Source organism: Cervus elaphus, chromosome 29 (genome assembly GCF_910594005.1).
Source record: "Cervus elaphus chromosome 29, mCerEla1.1, whole genome shotgun sequence".
In the NCBI taxonomy this organism is placed as follows: domain Eukaryota; kingdom Metazoa; phylum Chordata; class Mammalia; order Artiodactyla; family Cervidae; genus Cervus; species Cervus elaphus.
Genome location: NC_057843.1, coordinates 11,600,909 through 11,617,215, shown reverse-complemented (window position 1 = coordinate 11,617,215; position 16,307 = coordinate 11,600,909). Strand labels below are relative to the sequence as shown.

Here is a 16,307-nt window from a genome sequence, read left to right as displayed (position 1 = left end):
GAAAGCTCCCAGGCCATCCCAATGAAGTGGGAATGTTGGGAACCACTAATTAATCATTAAAATATTATTACAATAACTATTATAATAGTTATATAGTAATAGTAGTTATTAAAATAATTATAATAGTTATTAACAATTTAAAAGTTCCCTCTCCCTGTTAGTTTATATTAAATTATTATAACTGCATAATAAGATTTAATATCTTATTATTATTTATTAATTATAACATAATTGTTAACTTAATATTATATATTAACTATCATTTTAATTATTAGCTTGTTATATTATTAACTATAACTTATTGATAGTAACTTATTAATTGTATCATAAGATGTTATTGATAAATAATAAATAACATATTAACATGCTTATGGGATTTACCTAGTGGTCCACTAGCTAAGACTTTGCCATCCCAATGCAGGGGGCCTGGGTTCAATCCCTGGTCAGGGAAATAGATCCCACATTGTTTTAGCTAAGAGTTAGAGAGCCACAACTAAAGATCTTGCATGCTGCAACAAAGACTCGGCACAGCCAAATAAATAAATAAATATTTAAAAAATAAATTTCTTTTAAAGAAGAGAACTTCCCAAGCCCCTCACCCCCACTCAGCTCTACCTCTCTCCCTGCTAAATCACTTCACAGAGTCTGGACACCCAGAAAGTGGCTGAGATCCCTGGTCAGAGAAGGGTGAGGAGCCATAGCCCTGCCATTTAGAGGCAGCCACCTGGCCACTGGACCCTTAGCAGTTCCTGGTCAGCCCTCAGAGAGCCTCGGCTCCCAGCACCCGTGGGACCACTAAGACAACTCCAATAGCACATGGAGAAGAGCCTGTATAGGCACCAGAGCCCTTCAGAAGGGACGGACAGTTACTGAGTGCCCACTGGATGCCCCCTGGATGTCAGGCACTCTCCCATACATGATGGTCATGAGTCCTCTGAACAAGGCCCCGAAATGGGAGGCTGGCTCCACTCCACATATGAGAGGGCAGAGTGGGAGGTGAAATGATTTCCTCCAAGATCCAGGGTGAATGGGCTGAGGATTATAAGAACTGGGGTGTGTCTGGGAAGCAGTGTGTCTGGGAGATCAAAGGAGAACTTTAGACTTTCCTTTTTATTTTCACCTCCAGCCTGGTTGTCCCCACTCCTTAGGATGGTGCTGGCCTTGTTCATTGGGTTTATAATCTAGAGTACAGTTGGCAACCTTTCTTTGTCAAGGGCTAGGAAGTAAATTCAGACCATGTATTGACTTGGTCGAAACCAAACTCTGCCATTGCAGTGTTCCCAACAGTAGGGAATTTTTATATAATTGCTGAATTGTTTATATAGAGTATGAAACAGACATTAAAGTAATGATTTTAAATTGACTTAAGGCTCAATAAGAAAATGTCCATGACATGATACCAATAAAGCAAAAAAAAAAAAGAGATGTGCAGAACATCCCAATTTTGTACTGTTGTCTTCTAAAAAACCGTGTATCTGTGTAGCTATAGGGGCTTGCCTGGTGGCTCAGTGGTAGAAGACCAGCCTGCCAACACAGGAGACACATGCTCGATCCCTAGGTCAGGAAGATTCCCTAGGGAAGGAAACGGGAACCCACTCCCATTCCTGCCTGGGAAATCCCATGGACAGAGAAGCCTGGCATGCTGCAGTCCATGGGGTTACAAAGAGTCAGAAACAACTTAGCAAATAAACAACAACAGCAATGTAGCTATTAAATGACTGAGACAAATAAGGTTTAAGAGATATACAACAATGTTGATGGCAGCTGTATTTCGGTGGTAGGATTAGGAATAATTTTTATTTTCTTTTTATATTTCTTTCTTATTTGTCCCTATTCTAGCCTATGGTCAGGTTATAGTTCTAAAATCTGAGTGGATGGAAATTATATATGTATATGCATGATTTATGTATTATATATTCTAATGCATACATATATACCCCCATATGTACATATACACTTAAGGGAGATGTGTAAAGAGACTATATATATCTATGTCTATAGATATACACTAAGTCCCCTACATACAAATGAATTCCATTTCAAGAGCACGTTCATAAGTCTGGTTTGTTTGTAAGTCCAACAAAGTTGGCCTAAGTACCCAACTAACACAATCGGCTATATAGTATAGTATTGTCATAGGTTTATCATACTTTTCACAAAAATAATACATAAAAAACAAGCAAACACAAAAAATAAATACAACATTTTTAAACTCACACTACAGTAACTTGAAAAGTACAGTCATCCCGCACAAAAGCTGGCATACAAGGGCTGGCATCGAGTGAACGGGCAAGAAGAGTTAGTGACTGGAGGAGGGAGAGGAGGTGGGAGATGGTAGAGATAGAGGGTCATCAACACGAGGAGACAGAAGGCAAGCTGTGATTTCACTCACGCCTGGCGCTGACGGCACAGGCTCTCTTGCTCCTTGCTGGATTCAATTCTATCTACCCTCTTGCTTCCAGACATCCTGGGTTTGAAATAAAGCTATTATACTGCTGTACTCTATACAGCACTCTTCAGTAAGTTACACAAAAGCACGCCCACTGATAGAAGATGCACGAGTGTGACAGTGTGCGCCAGACACGTGAACTAGCTTACGTGATTGGACACGCAAATGCACGTTCGCATCTTTGACAGTTTGAAACCTGAAGGTTCTTATGGAGGGGACTTCTGGATATAGATATATAGATACACAGATACGTTTTTGAGAGAAGTGTGATAGACTCTGGCCATTGAAACATCTTCCCTTACAGCCATTGGGAAGCCCCTTAGAAGAAGAGTAGATGGTTTTGGCTGATGAGGGGCAGATAAAAACGCCTTCTCAACAAACGACTGGTGTTTCTCTGAGCTAAGCCCCTTTTCTCATCCCTGTTTCCCCTGAAGTCTTCAGGAAAGTGGACTCTCTCTCAGAAGACCTCTCCCTGGCCCAGGCCATGTATGACAAGAAACTCATGTCTATGCAGAAAAATCTCCAAGGGCTGGGTAAGTGTCCAGGGTTTAGATGTGCTAATGAGCAGGAATGAAGGCCAGTATTACTTGGAGTGGGACCAGGGATCCCCCAGGCCATGGTGCCCTGGAAAGGGCAGCCTTCACCAAGCTTCTAGGCACAAGGGAAGGATAGTCATGGTCCCTGCCTCCCTGTCCAAATGGAGAACCAACCCAACGAGGGCTGCTACCCTGGAATATGCCCAGGAGTGGGGCTGAGAGTTCTGTATGTGGCACAAATCTGCCCAGAGCCTCCAGGTAGAGAAGAAAGCTGAAGACAGGCCACTTGCCCTCATGTATCCGAAGTTATTGGGGTGGCCAAAAAGTTCATTGACACGAGCGAACTTTTTGGCCAGCCCAATATTTTTACGACTTGAAACACTTTTGACAAGTTGGCCCTTTCTTCATCACTGCCTTAAAGTTTGCACTGTTTACAGTCTATCTCTTGCTTTGACAAGGCAATCTTGTTCTGAAAATGAGACAGAAAGAGCCATAATGGAAGGGTTTAGAGGGAGGCTGCTAGGTGAAAAGAGAAAGTTTTATTCTACAACTAATTAGCTGAGTCATATTTGGCAAGTCACTTCTCTGAGCTGCATTTCTCAGAAGTCTCAGGGGAAAAACGTTCCTGCACCCTTTTCTTCACTAGCTTATGAGAGGTTCAAATAAAAACAAATACTAAAAAAGGAATTTTTTTAACCAAATATTAAAATATGGGGAGAAGTTTTAAAAATAAAATGGGAGATTCTTGGCAACCTCAGAAAAGTTACAAAGATATATTTTTTTGAGACTTTGGTGAGGAGATGGAGAAAGTGTCCTAAAGCCTAGATGTCCCGTCAGAACAAAGACTTGGGGTAGAAATAAGATGGCACAGAGGCTAGCAAGGTTTTTCCAAAAAGGATGTCATAGCAGGTCTTAGGGAAGAAAGAGGGACAGGACAGCCACATGATGCTCTGAAATATTAAATTGAAAGAAGCAACCTTTGCCCTGTGAGCCTTCAGCAACTCAAAATATTGCCCCTTTCTCCTGAAGATCTGAAAGCCCCGAACAACTGCTCTTTCTGCCACGAGGCTGGGCTGCTGGGGCAAGAGATCAGAAAACTGCAGGCGGAGCTGGAGGGAATTCAGAAGATGCTTCTAGCTCAGGAGGTCCAGCTACACCAGACCTCCCAGACCCACGACCTGCTCTCCACCACCAGCGGTCAAATCTCCCAGGAGATGGGCAGTTGTTCCTTCTCCGTCCACCAGATCAACCAGTCTCTGGGGCTCTTCTTGGCCCAGGTGAGAGGCTGGCAGGCCACCACTGCTGGCCTGGACCTGTCTCTGAAGGATCTCACCCAGGAGTGCTACGACGTCAAGGCGGCGGTACACCAGATCAACTTCACCGTGGGGCAGACCTCCGAGTGGATCCATGGGATCCGGCGGAAGACGGAAGAGGAGACCCTGACCCTCCAGAAGATGGTCACCGACTGGCAGAACTACACGCGGCTCTTCGGCAGCCTGCGCACCACCTCGGCCAAGACCGGAGACGCGGTGAGGAGCCTCCAGGCCACCCTGGGGGCCTCGTCGCAGCGCATCAGCCAGAATTCCGAGAGCCTGCATGATCTGGTGCTGCAGGTCATGGGCTTGCAGCTGCAGCTGGATAACATCTCGTCCTTCCTGGATGACCACGAGGAGAACATGCACGACCTGCAGTACCACACGCGCTATGCCCAGAACCGCACGGTGGAGAGGTTCGAGACGCTGGAGGGACGCATGGCCTCGCACGAGATCGAGATCGGCACCATCTTCACCAACATCAACGCCACCGACAGCCACGTGTATAGCATGCTCAAGTACCTGGACGACGTCCGGCTCTCCTGCACCCTGGGCTTCCACACCCAGGCCGAGGAGCTCTACTACCTGAACAAGACCGTCTCCCTCATGCTGGCCGCCACCGACCTGCTCCGGGAGCGCTTCGGCCTGCTCAGCGCCCGCCTGGACCTCAACGTCCGCAACCTGTCCATGATCGTGGAGGAGATGAGGGCCGTGGACACACGGCACGGGGAGATCCTGCGGAACGTCACCATCCTACGAGGTGAGAGGCGGGTGGGCGGGGCTGCCAGGGAGCTCCCAGAGGGGAACACAGAAGGACCTAGTTTGGGGCCCAGTATCCTGGTGGGCTGATACAACCCTGCAGCAAATGCCTGGGGAGACTGGCAGCTTTCACATCCTTTTGGAAGAGTGTATGGCAGTGGTGAAGAATCCTCCTGCCAATTCAGGAGACGTGGGTTACATCCCTGGTCTGGGAAGATCCCCTGGAGAAGGAAATGGCAACCTGCTCCAGTATTCTTGCCTGGAAAATTCCTTGGACAGAGGAGCCTGGCGGGTTACAGTCCATGGGGTCCCAAAGAGTAGGACACAATTGAGCGATTGAGCACACACACAAGGCTCCTCACCTGCCTGACATACAGATTTGGATTTTTACACGTGGATCTGTGTATGAGTCCACAGAGAGATATAGGCAGAGCTCATCCTTTGGAAACTCTGTCTTCTCTTGTTTTCCCCTTCCCTCCCCCTCCCTGGTGCTCTCCACCATCTGCCCCCTCAGAGGCCCGTCACTCTGATGCCCTCTGCTCCTCCCATCTCACCCTTGCATTTAGGCAGAGTTCTGCAGAGAAATATGAAAGAGAGAGAGAGACTAAAAGGAATTGGCTCATGAGATTGTGGAGACTGGCAAACACAAAACCTGCACAGCTGATGTCCTAGTTCAAGTTCAAAGGCTGAAAGCTGCTGTAGAACCAGGGAGAGAGAGTGTGTCCACTGGAGGTTTGTCGGGCAGGAAATGCTCTGTTACTCAGGGGAGGGTCGGCCTTTGGGTCTGTTCAGGCTTCAACTGATTCAGTGAGGCCCACCCACATTGGGGAGGACAATTCGCCTTACTTGGTACTGATTTAAATGTTAATTTCATCCACAAACACCCTGTGCACACACCCAGAATAATGTTTGGCTAAATATCTGGGTATCCCATGGCCCAGGTAGCTTGCCACCTAAGAGGAACTATCACAAGTGCATCCCTCATCACCTTGGCACCCATGCCTATCTCCTTTGTTGTTGTTCAGTCGATAAGTCGTGTCTGACTCTTTGCGACTCCGTGGATTGTAGCCCGCCAGGCTTCTCTCCAGGCAAGAATATTGGAGTGGGTTGCCATTTCCTTCTCAAGGGGATCTTCCTGGACCAGGGATAGAACCTGCATCTCCATTGGCAGGTGGACTCTTCACCACTGAGCCACCTGGGAAGCCTGGTCACATTTGGCAAGGAGGCAGGGATCATTCAGGGAGCTCTAGGAGACAGGAGGGAAGTACCCACTATCCCAGACAGCACTGTTGTCTCCATGGAGCTCGGACTGGAGTCAAGCTCTCTGATCTCTGGTTCTCTTGAACCATTTAGTTTCAAATCTGTGTTGCCTTTAATTTTATATCAGTGAGCATTTTTGCTAATATTTTCTTTACTCTAGATTAGTGGTGTTGCAGGGGCTGGGGGCGAGGTAAGATCTTGTTTGCCCGGTGTCATATTTTTGCAAGGAAGCCAGGTACTGAGTATTTCCTTAGTAACTGAGACAGTCTCCCAGTGTTTCATGTAAAATATGTATCTATGTGACCTCTAGGATGCAGTGTTCCAATGAAGGCGTTAGCAGATAGTTCTCATGATTCATCCTCTAGTAATCGTGTTTTCTTAGGTTGCATTCAATCTAAGAACAACTGAAATGTAAAGCTTTCCTCATGACAAAGCCTACTCGTTTGGCCTCACAATCTCTTTTCTTTTGAACTTTTATTTTAAATTGGAGTAGAGTTGACAATGTTGTGTTAGTTTCAGGTTTATAGCACAGTGATTCAGTCATACACATACTTGTATATATTCCTTTTTAAATTATTTTCCAGTTAAGGTTATTACAGGATGTTGAGCAGTGTTCCCTGTTATACAATAGGTCTTTGTCGGTTATTCATTTTAAATATAGCAATGTGTACATGTCCATCCCAAACTCCCTAACCAGCCCTCCCCTCCACCCTTCCCCACTAGCTTCACAACCTTTGTGGACAAGACGTGTTGCAGGTGTCGTGTCTTTATTTTACAGAAAGGTGACCTGAGACTAGGAAAAGTGAAGGGATAGTTCAAGGTCACACTGTGATTAAGATCCTGACCCCTTGCCATGGCTCTGAGGTGCAAATGTCTGGTGACCAGCCAGGTGACACTGAGAGTGTGAGCTCACAGATACCAAAAAATGCACTTCCACTGAGGTCCTGCTTATGCGTCATGTGTGGGACAGACTGGAAAAGAAGGAAATGGTACCCAAAGTGTCAGAAATGAACCATCTGAGGCCCTCATTCCAAGTATAACCCAACAATAGTCATGAAAATTTATATTTGCACCTGTCCTAATGATGGCAGAGTTCTCATCAAAGGACTTCATCTTAACTGGAGACCAAGGTGGGACATCACTTCGAGCCGCATTTGACTCTCAGTTCAACCTCTGTATATTTGTTTAAATGCTATCTTTTGGCCAACATTCTTCTTGGTTGTTAAATCACCATATATAAAGCCTCTCACATCTGAAAGAAGATTTCAGGGACAAAACGTGCATCACTTCCTACAGGAAGTACCATTTATTCACTCGTTCACCTATAGACAGGGGCTGACAGGCTCTCACGCTGGGCTGGCAATGAGGTCTCCCTCTGTCTGGAGCCAAGCTGCTATCTAGAATGAAGGAGGAGGGACATTCATGGCCAAGTGCTGACTGAAGGGCTGGGGCTCATAAACTGTGCAGGAAAGGAGCCTGGATTCTAATTTGCTCTGGGTCTTTAGGCAGAATCACTTAATCTTTCCGGGCCTCTGGTTTTTGGGGGTCTTTTGTTTTGTTTTGTTTCGTATGTAAATCAGTGGATAAGACCAGTTGTTCTCTGAGATCTCTTCCAGCTCTGTGATGAAGTCTGAGTCTCCATTTGCCAACCAGAAAGCCCTTGGTACCTCTCATAGAATGTTTCCTCTCATTCTACATTTCCTCCATTTCCTCCTCCAGAGGATCTTCCCAAACTGGGGATCAAACCCTTGTCTCTTCATTGGCAGGCAGATTCTTTACCACTGGGCCCCCTGGGTAGGGAGGGAAATGCCTGCTTGGAGGATTAGCAGGTTTACTTGTTATGGAGCAACAAGGGCAGTCAGTGAAAAGGAGAACGATGCCATCTTCTGCTGGTGCCTGCACAGGAGCTTACCTTAATGCCTGGCCGATTTCTGGCACATTCTTACTTCCCGGGCAGCATCCTTGAGGCTTCCCACCTATGGGCCTTGGCCTCTAGTTTTCATCTCCCCTGCCCCAGAGGACTAAAGAGATGAAGCCTAATTCTCCGCTCAGTGTTTCCATCCCTTGGTCCTTACCACAGATGCCCACACAGTTTCCTTTCCTCCTGAATCCCAGCCCTGGGCCTTGGCAGCCCTGAGCCCCAGCCCCAGTGAAACTGCTAGAAACCCTTCTCAGCCTCTCTGCCCAAACCACTTACTAGTCAACAAATGGCTTGAGAGGAAAAGGGGCAAAGAAAGTCAGGCTTCCTTCAACAAGTTCCCCTTTCCTGGGGAGCCTGGCGTTTGATCTCTCTCCAAAACTTTCAGAAGGATGTCTTGGCATGGTGCCTAATGGTTCTAATTGTTCTCAGTGGGAGGTCTAGTTGGTACAAATTAATCCATCATAAGCTGACGTGGAAATCCACTGGCATTTTTTCAATGCTCCTCAGGTAACAAGAACCAGGATTGAGTGTCCCCGACCCAGGCTAATATTCTCATTGAACAAAAGGGAGCCTGCAGACAGAATTCAGTCCAATGAGGACCAAATGATGTACCCAGTCACCCAATTTGTTAGTATGAGAACTGTGCTTTCCATGGCACCAGGCCAATCTCCCGAGAGGCCCCCCGCTTCTGTTTCTGTCTCCATCCACCTGTTTTGGACTGGGGGATGGGCTGTGCCCCCCCCCGCCAATGCACCCCCCTACCCGTGGGTGGGCAGTGCTGGTACGCTGACGCCTTGGTGCATCTGCTCAGCCGCCCAGCCCCTCCCCACTCCCAGTGCAGACCCCGAGCAGACCACCTACTTGTCTCAGACATGCAGTCAGTGTGGCTCTGCCCTAATGTGCCGGGATGGCCTAATTACAGCCCAGGGCTTCCTGAGTAATTATGGGCCTCTCCTCCGGTCTCCAGGATGCCCGGTTCCTCTCCCATCTCTGCATCTCGGCCACTGCTGCCCCCATTTTCTCTTTTGTCCTAAATGTGCCCCCGCTGCTCAGAGCAGCTCTTAGCTGCTGCCCGCCCTTCATCCCTGAGACACCCAGATCTTATTACAGGCTGGGTGAGGGGCCCATGTTGTTGAGAGCCCCTGGTCAGCCCGTTTCTGCATCCGTCCCCGCCATGCTCACTGCTGAACTCTGCTTGTTGATTTCCTCCCCGCCAGCTCTCCCTCTCTGACCGCATGACTCATGGCTGGCCCTGGAGGGACAGGCGGAGGCTTGGCTCACCCGAGGGAGACAGTCCTTAAGGTGACCCCTTCCTGGCTCACTGGGCCCCCTCCTCCAGCAGCGGCAGAGTGGGAGGTCCTGGCTGTGGGAGCGGGTCTGGGGAACAGGCCCCAAGCCTCTCGGGCCTGGGTTTGCCTCCTGTCTCCATCCTCCCTGGTTAGTGATGGCTTGCAAGTTGTCACTCTCTGCACCTCAGTTTCTCATCTGTAAAATGGGGTGATGATCTCAATGTATGATGCCACGGACATAGGAGAGACTCAAGTCCCTCGCCCTTCCCTTCCCCGAGAAAATAGATCTCGGAGAAGTTAGGATGAGTGGGGGCCAATGTGGGCACGCTGACACCAGACGTGGTGGGAAGAGACCAATGCCTGTAACACAGGCCCTGCTCCCAGTGGAGCCTCCCCGACGGATGTCCTCATCAGGCCACCACCTAGAAGCCCTCCATGGGTTCTCAGATACGGGTCAGCAGCAGCAGGCGTGGAGAGACTGTGGAGAGGGAGGTGACCCATTCCTGGCAGGCCTCCTTCCACAGGCGCTGGGGGCTGCAGTCCTGAGGCGCTGGTGAGGGGACAATGAGACTCAGGCTTCTGCTCAAACCTTCACCCTTGGCACGGGCCCGCGGGCTTTCCCACCAGGGGAAAGACACCCAAGAGCTTCCCCAGAAAGAGGCGCCTGAGGAGGCTGGAGGGGAGGAGCAAACAGAAGCCTTTGTTCTCCGCTCTTTCTCCCCCGCTGTTGGCACAAAAACCCTGAGAAATCCTTCTGCGGGCTGCTGCGCCCTCAGGGGCCAGGGAGCAGAGGGCGTGTGCTGGAAATGGTGGTGCAGGAGGGCGGGGGTGTCCCAGGGAGGGGCAGGGGGGCTCCTGGTGGGTCTGTGAGCATCCTTGTCCAGATAAGACTTCACAGGCATTTCCTGAGTCCAGGCAGGGGTTGGGAACCATCCACCCAGGGAACAAGAGTGGAAGTCACAGGAGAGATCCTAGGATGAGAGAGAGAGGGACCAGGGAGCTGGGGCAAGCCCTGGGCAGCGTGTTCCTAGAGCAGGAGGGACAGAGGTGGAAGGAGGGCTGCTGGTGGAGCCGCCGTGCCCTGGGGGACTGTCAAGTGTGATCTCAGAGAGATAAGTGATGTGAGCACGGATGGGCAGCGCTTTGCCCAGAGTCGCTTCGTGCCCTCAGACTCCCTTCCACGTGAACAGCCTGCAGGGGCCTCTCCACCTCCGAACGGCTGTGCTGTTCCAGCCCCCACCCCCGCCCTGGCTGCCCCAGGTGCCCAGGGCAGAGCTGGGAGTGAGGACAGGCTGGTTCCCAGCCATCGCTGCCAGACTGGGGGCGGAGGTCCCTGCCGGCCGTCTCCCTGTGCCCTTGTTGTGCCTGTTGCTCTGGCCGCTGTGCTGCGGACGATCGTTGCAGACAGAAGGGCAGGTCAAGCTGTTCCCTGGTCGCTGCCACCACCGCCAGCCCGCCCCACACCCACTCCAGCCAGCCGATGACGGCATGCCAGCCGGTACTGCTGGCAGGCCATGTGAGCTGAGCCCACACAGGCCACAGCCCCGCCGTGTGTGGGAGGTGGGCATGGGCAGGAGGTGGCCCAGAACAGGTTTTTATTGGCCCCAGTGGGGCTGAGTATGTCTGGGCTCCGGTTTCCAGTTTAGATCGTAATTGGAGGATGGTGTTCAGTGACTCTCTGCTCCACTTACAAACCCTCCGAGAGAGAGATGAGCAGGGGTGGAAGTGTGGGGGGAGGCCAGGACAGACGGAGGCAGTCTCTGCATTAGCGGGGAGAGGGGCCCAGGGCTGCAGAACTGGGTCGAGCCCGCTGGAAGGGCTCCCAGCTCCTGCAGAGAAGATCCTTTCTCTTCAAGGGCTTCTGGTTTCTGCTTGGGGACCCCTGGGCTAGCACGTCACTTCTCTGGTTGCTTCCTCTGTGAAATGTAGGAGTTGGACTAGCCCCCACCAAGCTCAAAAACTCCAGGATTCTCTTGCAAAGGCGATGATGTAACAGTTGAGTTCTCAGGGAGAGCGGAGCGTGGGCATGAGAATTCACCTCCCAGCCCCAGGGTCATTGTCCCTACCCCCCACCCCACGAGCTGGTACCCAGACCACTGAAAGCCAGGGCTTTGCTGTGCCTTAACCCCAAGGGGGCTAAAGCCATTCTCTGCAATTCATGTCCTCACCAGGCCAGAGGGTGCTGTCTCCTCTAGTCCTGGGGCATCCTACCTGCTTAGGCCAGATTGACAGCCACACTCTAACCTGTGTTCTGAGGGTGGGTGGGTATAGCTCTGAGAGGTGGTGACTCTGATCTACCCAGCAGGCAGATAGGCAGTTAAGGTCATCTGACCCCTGCTTTGCGCGCTAGGCTGGGCTGTTTAAGGAAGGGCATATAGGGGGAGGTGGGAGGAATTGGGAGACTGGGATTGACACATACACAGTATTGATACTATGCATAAAATATATAACTAATGAGAATCCAATGCACAGCTCAGGGAACTCTACTCAATACACTGTGGTGGGTGACCTGAATAGGAAGGAAGTCCAAAAAAGAAGGGAGATGTGTGTATGTTCCCTGGTAGCTCAGATGGTAAAGAATCTGCCTGCAATTCAGGAGACCTGGGTTTGATCCCTGGGTCAGGGAGATCCCAGGCAGAAATGGCAACCGACTCCAGTATTCTTGCCTGGAGAATCCCTTGGACAGAGGAACCTGGAGAGTTACAATCCATAGGGTCGCAAAGAGTCAGACATGACTGAAGCGACTTAGCACTAGCCCTATAGCTGATTCACTTTGCTGTACAACAGAAACTAACACAACTTTGTAAAACAACTATACTCCAAATAAAAATCAATTAAAAGAGAAGGGATTCATCCTGGCATCTCCCCCAGGCCCTACGCCAGAGCTGGGTGGGAGCTAGGGGTCCAGAACTGTTTGGTGCCTCCCCCTTTTCAAGCATATACTGAGCTTTCCCTGCTGTGTGCCTAAGCGCCATGCCCAGGGGTCAGTGATGGGAAACGTGTTCCTCACTATCTTCTTGGGGCCCCACAGTTCAGCGGGGTCTACCAGAGAGAAGCCAAGGATTTGCTTTCACTATACTGTGACTTCTCTTCCTACATGTCAAATAAAAAATTCAGAAAGTAGCAGCCCCAAGAGTTCAGAGAAGAGGCTGGAATGGTCAGGGAGGACTTCCTGGAGGAGCTGCCCTTTCTCTGGTTTGTTGTTATTCCCACTTACGCACACTGGGAGGCATCTACTTCTCACACCTCACTTCACACATCGCTTGCTTGGCTTTCTCCTCCATGTCACCTGACTCCACTCCTGGTCCCAGGTGCCCAAAGGTGAAGCCTGGGCTTGGGATGGGGGTGGGGCAGGAGGTAAGGACCACAGCAGTCGAAGTCCATAATGAGTATTAGCATCCAGGCTGGTCTCCAGAGCAAAACAGATGATCCTGGATGGCCATGGCCTTTGCCCGGAGCCGCCCAGCTTGCTCAGCCTCCCACCTGAGTGCCCACATGGAACTTGAGCCCAGTCCTGAAGTTAGAAATATGAGTGCCCGCCTGGTGCAGGCATTGTGCCAAACACCTATGCATGTGAGCTTGGGATGGGCTCCCAGCCTCACTTAAGATTCTCAGCCCCCCTTCACAGCTGGCCAAGCCGACTTACAGGGGTCATGTCAGCGGCCTGAACCCCCAGAGCCAGTAGTTGGCAGACCTGGGACTTCAGACCCTTGGGTGTCAGAGTGCCTGGCGCCCACTTCATGGGACAGCCTCAGGAGACCTGTCCTCGTACACTGACTTCTGCCCTCTTCTCTCTGACCCTAGGTGCCCCCGGCCCTCCAGGACCCAGAGGACTCAAGGGAGATGTGGGCGTGAAAGGGCCTGCTGGTGGCAAAGGACCTAAAGGAGACCCTGGCAGCTGGGGGCCCCCAGGACCCCAGGGTCCTCAGGGGCAGCCCGGGGAGCCTGGGCCTGCGGGGGAAAGGGGGCCAGTTGGCCCAAGGGGTTTCCCAGGCATCAAAGGGTCAAAGGGCAGCTTCGGAACTGGGGGCCCAAGAGGACAACCGGGCCCCAAAGGGGATGTGGGGCCCCCAGGGCCAGAGGGCCCCCCAGGATCTCCAGGGCCAGAGGGGCCTCAGGGAAAACCAGGGATCGCCGGGAAGACAGGGTCACCAGGCCAGCGGGGTCCCATGGGGCCAAAGGGTGAACCAGGGATCCCGGGTCCCCCTGGCTTCCCCGGGCCCCCAGGCCCACCAGGAAGCCAGAGCAGCTACTGAGGAGAAGTCCAGTCCCAGAAACTGCCACACAAAAGGCAGGGAGTGGGCTTTGACAGAGAGAGGCCCCTATAAAGCCACACCTACAGACGTGTGGTCCTTTGACCCCAAAGGGGGTTCCCCCAGGCCTGTCCCTGCACCTCCGGGCTCCCCAGTAGTGACTTAACCATAGAAAGCAGCCCCTTACACACACACACACACACACACACACACGTGCATCTCCCTGCTGGCCAGGGCAGCTGATTGGGTTTCCCTGGCTGGGCGGGAGGAGAGGTTAAGAGAAGCGCCCTCTCCCGTGACGAGCCTGCCAGGGAGGTGGCTACCTCGGGGAGACAGTCTGGACTTCGGCTCTGAATGGGTGGCCAACGCCAGTCTTTCTAGCATCTTCACCCCATCCTAGCTGGCTGGCAGTTCCCTGAGGCTCCCAGGGGTTGAAAAGACCCAGGAGAACATTTGTGGTGGGGTGAAGGGTGCGGGGCGGGGGATGGAATTATGGTTCAAACTCTAGGGACAGGGTGGGCTTGGCAACCACAAGACCCTCCCCCGTAACCATGGGAACAGGGTCCCGGGCCCACCCCTGCCCTGCACAGGACCTGGTCCACCTGGGCCCTAAGGACTCCATCCCCAGGAGCTCAGCCTTTTCTTCCCGCACCTCCAGAAAATTTCCTGGCTTCATCCTTGTGTCTGCCTCCAGGAGCATCCCAGGAAGAAACCAAGCGGGAATTCCATCTGCACCAGGGCTCTCTCCTAGCCCTTGAATTTTCTGTCAAAGGAGGAGGCCCCACTGCAATCCTGGGGTGACCTCTTTGTGGTGACCGGGGGAGGGCTGCCCCCTGACTGGCTCTCCTTCCGCCCCCCTGACCTCACCCCACTGTGACCCAGACTGGCCCAAGGCCTCTCTGCAGGGACAGCAACCCCAGACAAGGGGGAGGGGGTCACATCCCTCTGACGTCACCCCTCACCCCCCTCCGTCCTCCTGCATAGCCGGCAGCAAGGAGCACCGGGCCGTCCCCAGCATGGTGAGCTCCCAGTGAAGCTGCCCTTCCTTTGTGTCCTAACAGATAATGACCCCTCCTCCAGGCTGGGTGCTTGCAGCTGTCCCCCCTCCCGACCTCACCCAGAGACTGGCCTCTCCCCCATCCAGAAGCCTTATCGATGACCACCCCCCAACCTTTGTGTAACAGGCGTGCAACTGGCTTGCACTCCCACCACTCCAACTGCGTGTAGTTCTCCTGTCTACATATGATATCATGCCACCTAGTATCACCAACTCAGTAAAGACCTGTTTCCAGGAGGGAGGTGTCTTCTGGTCCTTTCTGCCTGATGGGGGCCATGATGCCTTCAGAGTCTTCACCTTACTTGGCCTTTGAAGGGGAACAAGGGGGTGAAAGGTCCCTTAAATATTCAGTCCCACTGTGGAGTCCGGGTCTGAACCCTCAGCCCCTCACTCCAGAAACACTGAGCCCTGCTGGGCCTTCCCAGTGGTCCTGAAGGGGCCAGGGGGCCAGGATGGCTGAGGGATTACCCACAGCGAGCAGGAACCTAGTGGAAGCCACATGAATTTACTAATCTCGCAGCAGAGTCCTGCAGCGCTTGTGCTAAAACAAGATTGGAAAAGAAGACCTGACACCCGAGAGTTACCTGCTTCCTCCTCCTCTTGTTCCTAAGATGAGGAGATGAAGCAGAGAAGGAGGAGGAAAGCAGACCAGACCTGCCACAGAGGGCCTGGCGTCCACAGGAAACAAAGGACACCTGGGTACTTGTGAGTCAGCGGGCCTGATCCAGGAAGTGCAATCTGGGATCACTTCCAAGGGATGAGCCAGGGGCTGGAATGAGATTCTAGCCCGCAGGGATCAAACACTGAGGTGCTCTCAGAACAGAAACAGAAATACAGAAGAAAAACTCCTGGGTCCTGGACGATTGCCACCAACACGTCCCTGGCTGTGCGGTTTGGGGGGATCAGCTTGGTTCAGCAGCAGAGGGTGGAAGCGGGCACCTGGAGCCCATCCCTGCGGCCACCCCCACGGAGCCAGTTCACACCGCCACCCCGTCACAGGAGTCCCCTCGAGCTCTAGCAAGGAAACAGGCAGAGGGCACGCCTGACAATGCACATGAATTTGAGCAAACTGCGGGAGGCAGTGGAAGACAGAGGAGCCTGGCGTGCTGTAGTCCATGGGGCTGCCAAGTCAGACACGACTTAGAGACTAAACAACAGCAATTTATGACCAGGAGGATGCAGCAGGTAAAATCGAGCCTGTGAAACTTGATGCAGAGCTCGGTCCTGCAGTGGCTAGATGTGGAGAACTGCCAGCGTCTCAAGCCCCCATCCTCACTTCCGGAGAACACACCAGTCTCCTCTCCTCTCTTCTCCCTTTGCTGCTGATCCACATTTTCTGTTTGCATGAGGCCCAGTGTATCAGGGTCACTGCTCACCACCAAAGGGCCCAGCCCTACAATTTCTAGTTCCCAGCCTTAGGAGGGCAAAATCGGATCACTTACCCTGTGGGTTCAGGGGTCTGGCTACAGA

The 16,307-nt window shown here is 52.0% G+C and overlaps 1 protein-coding gene across 2 annotated transcripts in view; it reads left to right on the top strand.

The window, feature by feature from the left end:
- Positions 1-15,074, top strand: part of SCARA3 (scavenger receptor class A member 3) — a 34,482-nt gene extending 19,408 nt beyond the window's left edge. For both annotated transcript variants that reach the window (XM_043891200.1, XM_043891199.1), the window contains 3 exons: positions 2,884-2,982; positions 4,015-5,058; positions 13,332-15,074. In XM_043891200.1, the coding sequence (XP_043747135.1) occupies positions 2,884-2,982; positions 4,015-5,058; positions 13,332-13,783 (1,595 nt within the window). In that variant the 3' untranslated portion in view covers positions 13,784-15,074. The remainder of the gene's footprint in view (positions 1-2,883; positions 2,983-4,014; positions 5,059-13,331) is intronic.
- The last annotated feature ends 1,233 nt before the right edge of the window (positions 15,075-16,307 follow it).